The 17,863-nt window shown below is 35.0% G+C and overlaps 1 protein-coding gene across 1 annotated transcript in view; it reads left to right on the top strand.

Annotated features, from left to right (window-relative positions):
• The window catches only part of LOC125666867 (transcriptional repressor NF-X1-like), a 29,512-nt gene that overhangs the window by 209 nt on the left and 11,440 nt on the right, over positions 1–17,863 (top strand). Inside the window, exons 2-16 of the mRNA XM_048900193.2 lie at positions 963–2,458; positions 2,775–2,936; positions 3,377–3,454; positions 4,036–4,138; positions 4,673–4,744; positions 5,810–5,949; positions 6,453–6,543; positions 7,569–7,777; positions 10,210–10,341; positions 10,985–11,064; positions 12,553–12,661; positions 13,989–14,108; positions 15,304–15,383; positions 16,332–16,436; positions 16,996–17,124. Of these exons, the coding sequence (XP_048756150.2) occupies positions 973–2,458; positions 2,775–2,936; positions 3,377–3,454; positions 4,036–4,138; positions 4,673–4,744; positions 5,810–5,949; positions 6,453–6,543; positions 7,569–7,777; positions 10,210–10,341; positions 10,985–11,064; positions 12,553–12,661; positions 13,989–14,108; positions 15,304–15,383; positions 16,332–16,436; positions 16,996–17,124 (3,096 nt within the window). The 5' untranslated portion in view covers positions 963–972. The remainder of the gene's footprint in view (positions 1–962; positions 2,459–2,774; positions 2,937–3,376; positions 3,455–4,035; positions 4,139–4,672; positions 4,745–5,809; positions 5,950–6,452; positions 6,544–7,568; positions 7,778–10,209; positions 10,342–10,984; positions 11,065–12,552; positions 12,662–13,988; positions 14,109–15,303; positions 15,384–16,331; positions 16,437–16,995; positions 17,125–17,863) is intronic.

Raw genomic sequence — 17,863 nt, 5'->3', positions numbered from 1 at the left:
AATTTCCTCAGTTATGGTTTTGTAATTATGTTTGGTAATAGCGTATATTCTTCGGCCAATATCATGGGCTATTGTAGTTCAGTTTTTGTTCTATCAAATGTAATTCTATGTAGTCCAAAAAATTTTGATGGGTATAGTGATTTCGAATGTTTGCAGTCGATCAGCACTATAACTTGCACTAAGTTGCAGTTACTTCAATTAAACGTTCAACTCAGCTACAAGTTACTGTTACAACTCTATTTTTATTTTTGCTTTACATTCGCACAGTTTGTTTGCTTTACGTTAATTCAGTAATTGCTGACTGTTAACTTCCCTCTTTGTTCAATAGATCTAGTATCCACTTTCCACATTTGATTTGTACACTCAATCGTCTAGTTCTGAAAATGTTCTCAGTTCCAAATAATTTCCAAGTTTTTCATCACATCAGTTATATGTACTGTATTAGTAATCTCCACATTTGATTAAAGTCTTTGAATCTTCACTTGATGTGTTTTTGTTTTAACCCTTTCCTTCTTAGAAAATAAATATTATACAACCTGATTTGCATGGAAAATTGTACACAATTAGTACTTGATTTAATGAATTTTGATAAATTAATACACAACTTGTCAAAGAAAGACAGTGGGAATGTGAAATTTTCAGGAAATCTTGTGAGGGTCCTTTCCTTTTATTTACTTAAAAATTTGATAGAAAAAATTCAAATTCTTGATTTTTTGTCAAAAACTTATTTTTCACAATATCACAGCGTATAGACACTTATAGAGTATCTAAATAAATTTTCATGCAATACTGATTCATTTTGAGACACTAATCTTTATATAAAATAATATTTCTAATGTGTTTTTTTAATGAAATACAAGAGATATATATGTACAAATGTTGTATCTTCCTTAAAAATATTCTGCGTTTTCCCCCCATTTCAAAATGTCCCTAAAATATGTGACATATTTTTTCCTTTGCAGAGCTACAGAGATGTCGTTCTATTACTCCAATACTCCTGACAACCAGCAAAGCTATGCAGAATTTGACCCTCAGAATATACCGTACCCACCACCAGTAAATTATCCTCCTCCTGTCTTTAACTCTGCGCTGTTCCAAAATCCTCCACCTGGACATTTCTATGTTCCAAACTTAGGTGCTAGCAACTTTCCAGCACAACCATCTGAGGCTCAAGGTGTACAGGGCATCCATTTTGTTAGCCCCGAAACAGAAATTGATATGAATTATTATAATAACCAGATGACGCATGGCAGAAAACAACAACGTCCACAGTCTGGTAGGGGTCAAGGTTATAGAAGAGGTAGTGCTCAAGGTCAAAGGGGTGGTCATAATTATATATATGAAAGAGGTCATGATCAGGGATATGAGAGATATCAAGGTCAAAGATACGGAAGAGGTCAAGGTTATAGCAGAAATCAGAAAGGAGAAGTACACGGATCAGGCCAAGAAGTAGGTCAATCTCACAAGAAGAATGAAAGTGGGAGACGGAAGGGGATTGATAACAGAGAAAGAGAAGCAAATACAGCACCAAGAAAAACTCCAGAAGGAAGAGGTAAATATCAGAGTGCTGAAGTGAACAGGAGCAGCTACCAAGGGGAAACTGATAAAGAAAATGAAGAAACGGAAAGATCTAATAATAATGAGGAGTCACCAGCAGATATAAGTGTTCAGGAAAAGAGGAGTAAAACCTACACTTCTGATCAAGATTTTTTTGAAAAAAATTTTGCGTCATTTAGTAGTAAATCAGCTAAAAGTTCAAAGACTATAGAGTGTGAAAGAAAAGGACAAGAAGGAAGCAGAGTGTATTCAGCGAAACCCGTAAACCAAAAGTCCGCGCAGTATCAAAGCCAGCCTGGAGAATTTAGAAAGAGTCAAAGGGGAAATAGAAACAGTTCTGACCCAAGGAGAGGTAGATATAACAGTGACACGAAGGAAAATTGGCAAGGTGAAGACAGCAGGGAAGGTAGGCAGTACCAGAATAAGAAGGATAATCGCCAAAAGTACAGTCCAAGAGATTATGCTGGTCCTTCTGAAAGTGGTGCTAAAACGTACAATCATTATCGTGATTATGGCAGTGAGAAATCAAGGTCATCTCCCAAGACGAGACGAGAATATACAAATACAGAAAAGGATCGTAAGAATATTGATAAAGAGAATGCAGTGACTGTTAAAGGTAATGAAAAGTCTAGTATGACAGGGAGCTCCAATAAAATGCCTGTATCTGATTTTATGTTTGAAATTGTCGAAGAGTCTAGTAGACACAAAGGTTCTGAAGTAATGGGTGAGCAAAGCGGTCATGACACTATGAGAAACAGGTACCAGGATGATAGGGAGGGAAAACGTCGGGAGAAAGACATGCACAAACAGGCAAGGAAACAGGATCATCAGTATCACAGAGGACAGAGAAGACCAGCGGTCGTCAGAACAGCCTCAGGAAAAGTGGACGAAAGTCAACGAGGTTCAGTATTTCTTCATGCATTCATTTTAGTCTATTTATGGTGAAACTGATCTAGGTCATTGGCATAATCATATTTGGTGAAATCGTTAAATCATCTTAAATGAACTGAAGGAGTGTGCTTCAAACTGCTCAAAGATCAGTTCAAACCAAAAATACTTATATTCTGACAGAAATTCATGTGGTTACATTACTCAAGTACATTCTGAAACCCATCACTAAAGATAGTAAATTTACTGTGTATCCCCCCCCCCCCCCCCCATTTTTTGACAGCCCTTCTAATTGAGCAGTTAATGATTTTATTTCCATTTTCTGACAGCCCTCCTAATTGAGCAGTTAACAATGGGAACATATGAGTGCATGGTGTGCTGTGAGACAGTTCGAGGACAGAATGCTGTGTGGAGCTGCAATGGATGCTATCATGTATTCCATCTCCGCTGCATCAAGACCTGGGCAAGGTCGCCCACTGCGAGAGTGGAAGGTAACTACTAAATCACAAACTGACAGGGTGTGATGCTAAAGAAAAACTGACAGGGTGTGATGCTAAAGAAAAACTAACTGACAAGGTGTGATGCTAAAGTTAGTCGTTTTCCATGTGCTTAGTTACAGTATGATTGGGATGTTGCTAACCGCTGGGGTAGTGATTCATTTTGAAGGTCCTTTACATTCTTCACATTTATGATAGCTGATTTAAAAGTGAAAGTGATAGTAGCCCAAGTTTCAAGCCGAAATAGGCAATAGACAATAAAACACCTGGTCTCAAGTTTCATAGACAAAACTGCTTAACCTATATTTGTTTAAATTATGTATTAAGAGGATTTTATCAATATTCATTAACATAGTATATATTGTACATAACAAATATAGCCATACAGTGCATTTTGAGTTTAGTAATTTTAAGATGTTTTCTGAATTCCGTAGCTTCTGAGTACGGCTGGAGGTGTCCTGCTTGTCAAAATACGGCTGACAAAGTGCCCAATCAGTACAGGTGTTTCTGCGGTGAGTGTGTACCTATCAAATCTTTTCATGCAGTAAGTCTGTTTCCATGTCTCATGTGGACAAAGTGATTAATGCATGAAGATATGAAATTATGTGTATGCCATTTTGCTCATTTATTTATCACTGAAATTAAAATGTCTTTAATATAATTGCTGAAAAATTGATAAATGTCTTTATATCATCCATTGATAAGATTTTAATCTGTCTCTATCTATTGATAAATATGTCCCTCTATCCATTGATGAATCTCTCTATCCATTGATAATTCTGTGTCTGTATCCTTTTATAAATCTGTCTCTCTATCTATTGATAATCCTGTCTCTCTATCCATTGATAAATCTGTCTCTATCTATTGATAAATTTGTCTCTCTATCCATTGATAAATCTGTCTCTATCTATTGATAAATTTGTCTCTCTATCCATTGATAATTGTCTCTCCATCCATTGATAAATCTATGTCTCTATCTATTGATAATTCTGTTTCTCTATCCAATGATAAATCTGTGTCTCAATTGATAAACCATAGATCTTTCCATGACATTCATTAATAAACTTTTTACTGGGTTTTTTTTTTCTCTCAGGAAAAGTACGAGACCCAGAGTGGAACAGAATGGAAACTCCACATAGCTGTGGTGAAGTATGCAAAAAAATCCGCTCAGCAAACTGTAAACACCACTGTAACATGTAAGTGTAAATAGGTCAGCTGTAAACACCACTGTAACATGTAAGTGGAAATAGGTCAGCTGTAAACACCACTGTAACATGCAAGTGGAAATAGGTCAGCTGTAAGCACCACTGTAACATGTTAAGTGTAAATAGGTCAACTGTAAACATCACTGTTTTATGTAAGTGTAAATAGGTCAGCTGTAAACACCACTGTAACATGTAAGTGTTAATAGGTCAACTATAAACACCACTGTCACATATGTAAACATTAATAGGTCAGCTGTAAATAGGTCTGACAACTGGAAACACTACTTCAACATGTATCAAATGTGAACAAACTGATTGTAATTTTGTTAATTTCCTAATGCTGTTTGTAGAATATCTTGCCCTCAGTACTGTAATTGTGTTTCAGATTGTGTCATCCCGGGCTTTGTCCTCTCTATTGTAATTGTGTTTCAGATTGTGTCATCCTGGGCCTCGCCCTCTATATTATGATTGTGTTTCAGATTTTGTCACCCCGGGCTTTGCCTCTATATTGTGATTGTGTTTCAGATTGTGTCACCCTGGGCCTTGCCCTCCTTGTACTGCCGTTGTCTCTCGCTCCTGTCTATGTGGAAAAACAAGGTAGGATTCTATAGTAGAAAGCTGTACAGATAAACATGGTTATCACAATCACATAATGAATTACTGCATATCATGAGACAATTTTCATTCCCTTGGGTTAGAAAATTGAGAAATGAGATGCCGAAAATTCTGTTGATCATGAAACGCCATGACTGTATTAACTGTCCGTGTCATTTCTTTGTTACCAGGTTTTAGTAATGTTGTACCGCTAGTGATGCTATACTGCTAGTGATGCTGTACCGCTAGTGATGCTATACCGCTAGTGATGCTGCACCGCTAGTGATGCTATACCGCTAGTGATGCTATACCGCTAGTGATGCTGCACCGCTAGTGATGCTATACCGCTAGTGATGCTATACCGCTAGTGATGCTGCACCGCTAGTGATGCTGCACCGCTAGTGATGCTGCACCGCTAGTGATGCTATACCGCTAGTGATGCTGTACCGCTAGTGATGCTGCACCACTAGTGATTCTGTACCGCTAGTGATGCTGCACCGCTAGTGATGCTATACTGCTAGTGATGCTGTACTGCTAGTGATGCTATACCGCTAGTGATGCTGTACCGCTAGTGATGCTGCACCGCTAGTGATGCTGTACCGCTAGTGATGCTGCATCGCTAGTGATAAGGAAATGTCTTTAACAGTGCATTCCTATGTAATACTATTTTATTTGGAAAACAATGGATCTAAAGGGCACCTGTTGATATTGTGCTCTGTCTATAGAGTGAAAATTGAAGTTTTCAGCAAAATCGATATCGTTAACAACTTATTGCAGAAGTACTGCTTGTCCCAGTTCAGTGTCACATTTGAACACTTGCCTCTATAGGGTCGACTGCAGCTTGATTGAAATTGGCATGCTCACAGTGCATTAACTAATGCTTGTTGGCAATCCCAGAAGATGTAAATTTCAATAAGTTTTTGCTTCAGGCAATTTAGATAGAAAAAATTAAAACACTAAAAATGAGCAATAGTAACACTTGATGTGGACAAGCAGTAACATTATCCCCGTTACAGTTTGTAAAACTGCAGTCGGAAGATTTTGATTGGTTGTTAATTTTCGTTGTAGTCAGTCCGTGAAGTGCAGCAGTGTGGAGATCCTTAAATGTGCCGATGTCTGTGAAAGACAGCGGAACTGTGGGAAACATTTCTGTAAGGCTGTCTGTCATGATGGTCCCTGTGACCCCTGTCAGGAGGTCATTAAACAAGGTAAAAGGTCATGGAAAGGGCAAAGGTTATGTGACAAGGTCAGGATCTGATGCAGTTTACTCCAGAAGAATTGAAATTCAGCGGACCAACAGATTGTTTTCAGTATATCCGAAGTTTTAAAATAAACAGTTGATATTTTTTCATCTGTTTTGTAAAGATTTTTTATTTCAATCCTGATTTTATTAACCTCTGCAGACCCGAAACAAAGTAGTTTGTCACAGATTTATATTTTTAAAACATATTCAATATGAAATGAAATGAAAATAAATTACTGTAGTCCATCTTTTATTCGTGACTACTTTATTTTGCACTTTACCAGTGATGAAGTAGTTCACGGCGATTAATTTTTTAGACTTAGATTTTCTTAAACAAATACAAGAGACATTAATTGCCTGGTTTGTGACAAGAAATATTTGCAAAGATTAGGTTCTCACTATTCTAGTAAAAATTTCTCACTTGTGAAAATAAGTAGGTTTACGGTAGTTCAATTTTCATGATTACAGAATGCTATGGTAACCATGAAACAAGGGAAGTAACTTGTGGTAGCAGCGAGTCGTTCACAGAGTCCTTTGGTTGTGGCCATACCTGTGCCAGGTGAGTAGTAATGCTGGTTTGTCTGCAGATCAGGGGAACAAGAGTAAATTCTGGTGACCCACTGCAATTGGTCAGCATTCAAATTTTGTTGATGTTGGTTGATTGTAGATTATTTATTGTCCTGCTCAAGAATTTTTCACTCATATGCAGAGGTCATCATTGCTGGTGAAGGGCTGCAAATTTTGATGAAGGATATAGGATACCCAAAAATTATTATTGTAATAGAAATTAGTAAAATTATTTGTAAGTTTTTTGATGTAATTATAAAAAACTCATATTTACCACATTTTCATTATTATGAAACCATCTCCTTTTTTTTGCATTATTCACAAATATTTACTCAAAAATTCAATGGAAAAACATTACCCAAAAATATAAATCCTTCAAAAATATCTTTGTATTGGTGCATTTCATAATATTAACGACTGATTTACTGATTTAGAAAATCCCACGTAAACACAGCAAAATCCTACTTCATTTGATGGGCCAAAATCTTTAGTATCCTATGACCTTAAGATTTGAATTCAAAAGATATGAATCTCATGAACTGTGGCGCTTCACACAGGCATACAGTACTTCATGAAGCATGTTAGTATGCTGGTGTGAGGTATTTCGATTTATACCTTCATGTATTTTGAAAAATAAAATTGATATTTTTATATATGCATTCTACTTCACTTCTATTGGAATGCCCAGCTGTTGAACTAGATGCTTCTATAATTTATCAAGATTCATACGTAATAGTAAATGGTAGATAAAATACCCTGTACCCCTTAGTCAGGTGGGTTTGTAAGGGTATGATGTCAAAACCCTGACTGTCATTACATGAATAAATATTGTGTGAACCTAAAAAAAAAAAGGAAGAAAGATTCGCACGTGTAACGTGTACAACTACAGCGCGTTCATGAGGAAATGGTTATCACTATAATTTATAAAGATATCAAAAGCAAAAGGATTGGAAATGTAAACATTATTGATTGTTTACCTTAACAACAAACAGATAAATCCTATATCTATTGTGATAGGGAACTGAACTGTGGTAATCACATGTGTACAGAGGTTTGTCACGAGGGGCCCTGTCAGCCATGTCACCTCCTCCCCGAAGCCGTAACGACCTGTCCCTGTGGTGCCAGGGAGTTGAGTGAGCTGAGCCCCACCCCCAGGCAGTCCTGTCTGGACCCCATACCTAACTGCGGGGGCAGGTGTAGAAAACCTCTGAAATGCGGGCCGCCAAGTAAGTAATAAAACTTTTAATAATGGAGAATTTAAAAGTAGAAGATCAGCTAGTCAAACAAAGACTAAACTGAACTATGTTATGTAGAATCAAAAGGAAAGAATGGGTTAACTAATCAGTGTAAGTAGGCAGTTTTTTAACTCGTTCCTTTTAATTTGACAGAACCCAGTTGTACAACGTTAGTTAACTTTAACAGACAGTTAACTTCCCCCATTGACTCTTACTTTTATATAGCGTTATCTAGATATAGACTGTCAGTTAAAATTCACTCGTCTTTGTGCAACTAGCCCTGGTCTTTATATTAAATAATTTGTACCTGGAGGCGTGAACCTTAATTACTAGTGTAGAACTGTAATGAAAAATAAATAAATACTAGTGCCAAAGTGTAGTAATAAAGTGTAAGGAAATAAACAGGGGACTAAATATGATTGTTAGAAAAATTAATAAATTGATTTATCACACCACAGTATTTTTCCCAGGTTCATTACACGGGTTTGTAAAAACTAAATGAACGAGTAGCACAGGTTCATAATTATGCAAATTATTTTCACCAAAATTTTCTTTTTCATTTTTAATGATCAAAATCTACTGTCTAATGTATTTAAAAGATTTCACATAAAATTAAGGTTATATATTATCACAGAAGCTCATTTTAGAGAGTTCATTATTTGTTTTGTAAACTAAGATTGCGATATGTTATTGTTTACGAAATTTTCAAAAGAAATGGATATCGATCTAAGTTTATTATATCCTTCACATTTCAAGCTTTTTTTGGGTAAAATTTGTTATCTAAAAGTTAAAATTTGTGACTATGCAAAATTAAGATGCTTTATATTACAAAATCAATATTTCACTTGTTTGTACAGTGTATACATAAAAAGACTCGAGTCTTTGTTTATATAACACAGATTTAAGGCTAAAATATTGCTTTTATTCCTGCATTCAGAAGGTCAAAATTTTGGCTGTCAACATTAAAAGAGTTGCATTTTTAATGTTTAACATAAAAAATGAAAAATATTTTTATCAAAAATCATGAACGAGTCCCTTTAATCATTCATGTGCCACATAAACAAAACCATGTGTCGTCCTTTGAAATAGTAAACATTGATGATAAAAGACCTTGTTTTGTCACCAAGGTTGTTCCAAGAGAATTTTATGAAATGAAAATAATTTCCAGTTTCTTCAAACCTGTTACCCTTGCATTTTTAGATAGGTAATCTAACCACTGAGCTAACTGCCAAAATACGAAGTATGGTATTACTACACTATAGAATTTAATTCTATTTCAGAAATCTTACAAGAACTCTTCGTATAGAAGAGATGAAAATATATTTTTAGTAAAAAATGTCAGAGATGTTGCATTTGACCTGGAAAATTTTCACTGTTAATTCCATACTTTTCCTGTTGCCTGGTAAATGTGCGTGTAGATAATGACGTAGATGTCAGTGTGTACCTTTTGTTATCATAATGAATTACAGGTTAAGATTCACTAGTGATGGGACGATTATCACCGACAATCTCAAGTCGGTCACTATAAGTCTCTAGATGTCAATCATCGATTACAATTTTCATAATCGATTAATTTTGAAAAAATAAGAACATGGCGTAAAAAACGAAATAACTTCGTACGACTTGACATTTTCTTCTGAGGTAAAAATCTATGGCGGCTGCACCATGTGATACCGATCTGAATGATAATAAGAATGCGCCACAAGAAATATCTCCATATCCTGGAAAGACTATTTTGGATTTGTTAAGAAAAAGGAGAGACCAGCCACAAAAGCCAATCTAGACACATCTTACACAGCTTGCAGGTTGTGTTTGGAAAAATACGCCAATAATTGAATAAAGGCGATTAGAAAATTTTAAGGCCTTTTATTACTATAAATAAAAGTGCTCAATCTTTTTGATTATTTAATCGATTATATACTTTCGATTATATTTGATAACCGATTATGAAAAATTTCTGGTTTCCCATCACTAAGTTTCACTTGCTTGTTTACTGATCTACATTACCATTCAAAAATATCCAAGTCAATAAATTTGTTATTTAATTAGACTTGACATAATGAACAAACGGTGTTGATTTGTGTTAGAGAGTCCGTCTTGTGTTTCCATGCTCTTTAAAACAAGTGTAATTCAATTCTCTCTACTACTTATTAAAAAATATCCTAAAAAACAAAACAAAAGCAGTTACTCTACGTGTAATTTTTGTGTTATTTGCACCTAATGCTACATGTATTTTCAGATCCTTGGATTTTTAAATATTTTGAACTTGTATGTTAGCCGGGGCATTCGTGTCATATTGACACATCTAGTTTGGTTTGTTTCCTTTCATTGGGTGTGAAAATAAATGGTTAAATTTGCCCTGAATCTAAATGCATTTTGTGTTCTTGCAGTGTCGTGTTAGTTTTTATGTTCACTTTCTTCAGAAAAGCCCCATCTGTGTGAGCAGAAATGTCACGAGGGGGAGTGTGGATCATGTGACCTGACCACGGAGCTGACCTGTCGATGTACCAAGTTCAAGAAAGAGTTCCCATGTACTGAAGTCATGAAGCTACAAGGTACACGTCTTGTTAGTCAAAAAAAGATTTGTGGTCATAGTCTGGAATCAAGAAGTAACTTACAATAAAAGTCCATTACAAAAAAATCAAAGGCATAGGGTCTATCTTTTATCTCAAAAATGACATCACAATATTTTGCAAGAAGAACTCCAAAAAACAAATTTGTAGTATTAATTATGAGCAGAGCATAGGCCTAAATTTGAAGCCCTTCACCGGTCTTGGTGATGTCTCCATATGAGTGAAAAATTCTCCAGCGAGACGTTAAGCAAGAAACAATCAATCAATCAATCAAACACCCTCTGTGAACAGAAAAGAAAAACTGAAAGATAAGTAATTGATGAAAAACATAGATCAATAAATTAATAAATCTACATGTTGTACACATCTACTTTGTATGTATTTATCTACCTGCTGTATGTATTTCTCTACCTGTTGTATGTATTTATCTACCTGTTGTGTGTATTTATCTACCTGTTGTATGTATTTATCTACCTGTTGTGTGTATTTATCTACCTGTTGTTGTTGTGTGTATTTATCTACCTGTTGTTTGTATTTATCTACCTTGTATGTATTTATCTACCTGCTGTATGTATTTATCTACCTGTTGTATGTAGGTATAAATAGTGCTACTGATTTGTTTCAGATCGTGTATTTCTGTGTGAGAGGAAGTGCAACAAGCTGAGATCTTGTCAAAGACACAAGTGTGGTCAGCACTGCTGTGTGGTAAGACAACAACCCCCACTACTTAACCCCCCCCCCCCCCCCCCCCAACACACGCCCTACTTAATCCCCCACCACCACCACCAACAACAAAACTGGCAAAAAGGGAAAAGAAAACAATTGTCAAGTTATATAGACACAAGCATGTGAACCATGCAAACCACTTTTTCAAAATCCTTTTTACTTATATATGCACTTGGTCATTCTGCATAAAATAAGAGACTCATCGGCCACAACATTCACCTGAATCACTTTTGCCCCGCTGTTCTTCTGAAGATTCTTACTCACTTTTAATCCCATGACAAATTTTGACCCCATATTATACCCCCCCCCCCCCCAACTAGCCCTGTGGGTATTTGGTTTCACCAAACTTGAATCCATACAACATGGGGATGATTCAATATGAATAACATGACCTCATTGTTCTGAAGAAGATTTTTAAAGACTCCCCTGTATTTGTGCATTATGTAAAATTTGATCCCCGATTTTAGCCCCAACTGAACCCAAGAGTCCATGAAAAGAACCCCAGTGAATTCACATACCTTAGGGATGTTCCCATATTGACATGATATAATATGACCTTGTTACTCTTTTTTTCTTCAAATTTCCAATGTATTCTGAATGTAAAATTTGATTTCCTATTGTGGATTCACTCTAACCTCCCCGACCATGGCCTGATTTGAATAAATTGGATTCTGTACTACCTGTTAGCTATGATTTGATCAAATTTCAATCTGCATTACCTGCAAATTTAATGCTTGCATATTACATGTAATATGACTAATCATGGCACTGTTACTCACGGGAATAAAATTAGAGATTTTCCCCTATGTACATGTATTTCTTTATAAAATTATGTTTACCTATTTTGGCCTCGTCGTACTCCGTGGGGTCATGATTTTAACAATCTTGAATTTACACTACCTGAAGATGCTTGCATATTAATGTGACTAATCATGGCCCGGCTGGTCTTGAAAAGCAGATCTTTAAAGGTATTTCCTTTATATCCCCATGTAAAATTTTGATCCCCTCTTATGACCTCATCAAACCCATGGGGACCATGATATGAACATTTTTGAATCTCCACTCATTAAGGAAGCTTTCACATAAGTTTTGTCTTTTCTGGTCCAGTGGTTCTTGATTAGAAGATTTTTAAAAGTTGTCACCATATTTTCACTATTTCTTAATTATCTTTCTTTTGAAAAGGGTTTGACCCTTGATTTGAACCATCCCATTAAATTCCCTCCACCCAAAGATACTTTATGGCAAGTTTTGTTGAAACTGACCCTGAGGTGGAGAAGTCATAAATGTTTAAAGTTTATGGTCAGTCAGATGGACCATGTACCACGAAGAAAAATATGTGCCCAACTCTAAAAATGTCTTTACATGTCACAGGAAAATATTATGTATTTGTAATTAAGTCATAGTAGATTTTATGTAAAGCAATTTTGCTATGATGCACAATGGTACATATTGTGCGTTTTATTTTAGTTGGAGGAACACACCTGCTCACAGATCTGTGGAAAGAAGCTTCCATGCGGTTTACACAGATGTGACGAGCCATGTCACCGTGGCAACTGTCCTCCATGTCTGATGGCCAGTAAGTCGCAGTCAGTCGAATTGGGGTTCATTTAAACGATAAAATTATAACCCACGTAATTGGATTTTCTGCAATGATTGCTACCTTCATCACCCGATAAAACAACAAAGAAAGACATACATGTATTATGTTTTATATTTATATTTTTATGTATGTTTTAAATATATAAACTAGATTTAAGTACAGAAATATACCGTTGACCATTTCGTTACTTAATGCAACCTTTGACCTTGACGATGCTTCATATTTGGTAATGATTATGCTGACAGATGGTACTAAAACAAAAATGGATCGAACTAGTTTGCAACAAACATGTATTCATTGTCTATGAGCAATGTAAATTTCAAAAGAAATATAAGAGAAAAGAATCAGTAAATGTAAATAATGTATCATTAATACACACATTTTCATCTCTTCTTGTTTTATGCTATATGTTATTTGGAAATCATTCTTGACATTGTCAAATGCATGTACTTTTAAACATGGCAGGCATACACAGAGTCTGTACATTGTATCGTTGACTGGAAAGATTTCTTTGATATAAGTTGTGTGTTTGGATTGTTACAGCTGTGACAATGAAGTTTTTGTCTAACGAGGATTTTGTCCACGTGTAAACTTTCAATGAAGTTTTTGTCTTAACGAGGCACCTCTATTGTTCACATGCAAACTTTTGATGTCAGTCACTGCCATCAGCCACGTCCCGGACAGCATCAGGTTTAGCATTGTCATAACCTGATCTATTTCATGGAACATGTTCTGCTTTGTGAAACATGGTGTTTTAGGTTTTGATGAGATGACCTATAAATATTTGTAACATTCCGTTTTATGTAGGTTTTGATGAGTTGACCTATAAATATTTGTAACATTCTGTTTTATGTAGGTTTTGATGAGATGACCTATAAATATTTGTAACATTCTGTTTTATGTAGGTTTTGATGAGTTGACCTATTTTATGAAAAATTCTCTCAAGTTTGTGTAGTTTCGATGAGTTGACTATAACATTCTATTTTGTATAGGTTTTGATGAGTTGACTTTAACATTTTATTGTGTGTAGGTTTTGATGAGTTGACTAAAGACTATAATATTCTATTGTGTGTAGGTTTTGATGAGTTGACCATAACATTCCATTGTGTGTAGGTTTTGGTGAGTTGAATATAACATTCTATTTTGTTTAGGTATTGTTGAGTTGACTATAACATTCTATTGTGTGTAGGTTTTGGTGAGTTGAATATAACATTCTATTTTGTTTAAGTATTGTTGAGTTGACTATAACATTCTATTGTGTATAGGTTTTGGTGAGTTGACTATAACATTCTATTTTGTTTAGGTTTTGATGAGTTGCCGTGCCACTGTGGAATAGAAATCATGTATCCACCTATTCCTTGTGGGGCCAAACCACCGGAATGCATGCAGCTGTGCACTCGTATGCATGCTTGTGATCATCAAGGTATGTGTATGCCTATAAAACATTTTAGTTTTTAGCTCACCTGAGCTGAAAGCTCAAGTGAGCTTTTCTGATCACCTGTTGTCTGTCATCTGTCTGTCTTATCTCTCTGTCTGTAAACTTTTTACATTTTTGACTTTCTCCAAACCACTTGGTCAATTTCAGCCAAACTTAGCAGAAAGCATCCTTGGATGAAGGGCTTTCAAGTTCCTTCAAATAAATGGCCATGTCTCTCAAAGGAGAGATAATCACAAAAATAGGGTGCGGTCATTTAAAAATCTTCTCAAGAACCATTGGGCCGGAAGAGCTGAAATTTACATGAAAGTTTCCTGACATAGTGCAAATTCTAGTTTGTTAAAATCATGACCCCTGGGGGTAGGATGGGGCCACAATAAGGGATCAAAGTTTTACATGCAAATATATAGGGAAAATATTTTAAAATCTTCTAAAGATCCACTGGGTCAAGAAAGTACAAATTTACGTGAAAGCTTTCTGACATAGTGTAGATTCAAGTTTGTTAAAGTCATGGCCCCTGGGAGTAGGATGGGGCCACAATAGGGGATCAAAGTTTTATATACAAATATATAGGGAAAATCTTTTAAAATCTTCTTCTCAAGAAGCATTGGGTCAGAGAAGTTTACATTTACATGAAAGCTTCCTGACATAGTGCAAATTTAAGTTTGTAAAAATCATGGCCCCTGGGGGTAGGTTGGGGCCATAATAGGGATCAAAGTTTTACTTTTTTTAATGTACACATAATACACCTTTTTTAAAACAACGGAAAAAGCGGATTTTGGTGATGGATTTTATTTATATAATATATTATTCGGACACAAATAATGCAAAACTTCAATTTATTATTCGGAAACAAATAATACAAAACTTCAATATCTGACAACTGAGCCCCTGTGTGTTTATCAAATGATTTATAAAAAGATCTCATTTTACCTTGGATACGAAAAAGAACTTCATCAATTGATTACAATGATTCTTTTTTCTTTGTGTAATCTTTTCCAAATTTTCAAGTTGCAATTTTTAAAGAAGGCTAAATGTTATTCTCTGATTGTGGACATGTAATTTTGAATTACCAACCTGCATTAGATCAAGATCTACTATAATACAGGATGAAATCAAATTAAAATTCACTTCAGACACAACTTTCCAAACATGCAGGATACAATGTATTTATCCATTACAGTTCAACACCGCTGCCACAGTGATGAGAATTGTCCCCCTTGTACAGCCCTGACTGAGAAATGGTGCATGGGAAAGCATGAGGTAAGCTCTCTCTCTTGCTCTCTCTCAGCTGTAATTTTAAAATTTTCAGAGGAAACTGTTACAAAGAAACTCTTGATATTTGTTTTAATGTGTAAGGCACCAGTAAAATATGATGACATTTATTTTGTTATTAACTTGCATCTATATGTGAAATTTAAAAAAATGAGAAAATTGGTAATGAGTGGAAGAATTTATAATGATGTCACAAAATATCATTGCTTTCAAGTGTATAGAATCAAAACAGAAAATACATAAGGTATTAGATCTGCCCTAAATCCAAAGTATTTATAATCTATTTGTATACCTAGTGAAGGAATCTATTTTTAGTAGGATGGAGTTTATAAGTGTTCTATTTTTAGTAAAGTTTATAAACATCAATTTTAGGCAGCATCTGTTTTGTAATCACAAGCTTCAGATAATACATGTATATTATGATAATATTAAAAAGTGTGTAGTTGATTATGTAAAAACAATTATAGCATGTTGGTATCAGGCAATATATGACTTTAGTGACCTGATACGAGTATATTGACCTCGGACTTTTTCCTCACCACCTTGGTCAATATACTCTTGTCAGATCTATAAAAACATATATTGACTGCAGATCTGTATGTGTTGATGATGCCGAAAAAGGAAGAACAAGGGTGATGAGATTAGATAATGTAACTTGATATGGGATAGGCTGCACGAATATCAAGTTGTACTTTACCAAATTCTTGTATTGGTATTATGTAAAAAGGACTGCCTGTATGACAAGGACTACCCATGATATCGTAAAGTAAAAATGATTATTTTGATATGGGAATAATATAATCAACATTATACAGATTTCTGTTTTAGAAATGCATTCATATGTACTGCATGTAACAAAGAAAACCCACAATTATGATTTTAAAAACTGACAATCACATTGAATATGATATACAGAAATGAATATTTCAATTACAGATGAGAAAGAATATTGCCTGCCATCGTGACAATATTTCCTGTGGGTTGCCATGTAATAAAGTGTTGCCATGCCAACAGCACAAATGTACCAAAGTCTGTCACAGTGTAAGACATTTGTATTACATTGTAGGTCAGAGTAAACGAATGTAATAATTAATATCTGTCAGCAGATACATCCTGTACATTGCCTCAACAAACTTGTTCAGTGATAGGATTTGTAAATTAATACACAGAATGTCACATACACAAAAGATATATAGAAGTCCTCAATTTATAACACATCAGTTTTACCACAGTGACTATTTTCTAAATATTCTTTTATCACTTAAGTTTTAGATTTATTACATGACCTTGCTTGATGACATTTGTTCATATTTGTAATACTGAATTCATTTATAATTGTTGTTCCAATCAAAAATGTGTATGCAGTCAAATATTATAACAAGGATAGATGTTTACACTTGCATGTACAGTATTTACATTGCTTATGTTCATCTATTATTTATTTACATGTTTACACTGTTTATTTACATGATTACTCTGTTTATATATTTACATGTTTACACTCTTTATTTACATGTTTACACTCTTTGTTTACGTTGTTTATTTACATGTTTACACTGTTTATGTATTTACATGTTTACACTGTTTATGTATTTACTAGGGCCCATGTAAGACAGAGAAGGAATATTGTAAACAGCCCTGTCAAATGAAGAGAGCTACCTGTGATCATATATGTGCAAATCCTTGTCACCATGGCAACCCTTGTCCAGCCAATCCATGCAAAGCAGAGGTGAGTCACAGGTCACAGTACCTTTAAGCTAGATATTGCTTACAACACCAACAACTTAAATCGTCAAAGTACAAGATGTGGTTAGGACTCAGTTCTGGAAGGATTCATCATCTGAAATGTTCCTGGAAGGAAAACACGCTGAGCCAAAATTCATGTCAGTTCATTGTGAAAGACTGTATATGAGAAGTACATGTAATGAAAATTTTGCTTACATTATGATGTATTAGTAACATGAGATTCTCATACATGTATGTCGTCTTACAAGCTACATTTGATATTTCTGCAGTATTTAAATTGTGGATCCTAGCAAACCAGATTCAGACTGTTGACAGTGATCAGTTCAAAACAGAGTGGTCTAGTAGTCCTTAGTGACTTACTTCAGAAATTTATAGAAAATGAAGTTTTTAGAAAGTTCTTAACATTTGGATAATGTCTGAGTGACGCTCTTGTCCCTTGTCTACATGCAATCGTTCTGTAGATATAAGAATATTCAAGCTAATACATCTAATAATAACATTTTTAGAGAAGTAGTACAGTGGAACCCTGTTATAACGTTCCCCCTTTATTACGTTTGTCCGCATATTACGTTGGAATTTCAAAGCACAAAACCATTTCTTAACAAACCTATATAAAACAGACCTCGTTACTACGTTGTTCCAAGATGCTGGGACTCGGTATTACGTTGTAAAAATTCCGACATAAATGTAATAAACCCCTAATTATTCAATAGTGATTCTTA

Source organism: Ostrea edulis, chromosome 10 (genome assembly GCF_947568905.1).
Source record: "Ostrea edulis chromosome 10, xbOstEdul1.1, whole genome shotgun sequence".
In the NCBI taxonomy this organism is placed as follows: Eukaryota; Metazoa; Mollusca; class Bivalvia; order Ostreida; family Ostreidae; genus Ostrea; species Ostrea edulis.
The sequence above is the reverse complement of the archived record's forward strand: the minus strand, read 5'-3'. Positions and strand labels throughout refer to the sequence as shown.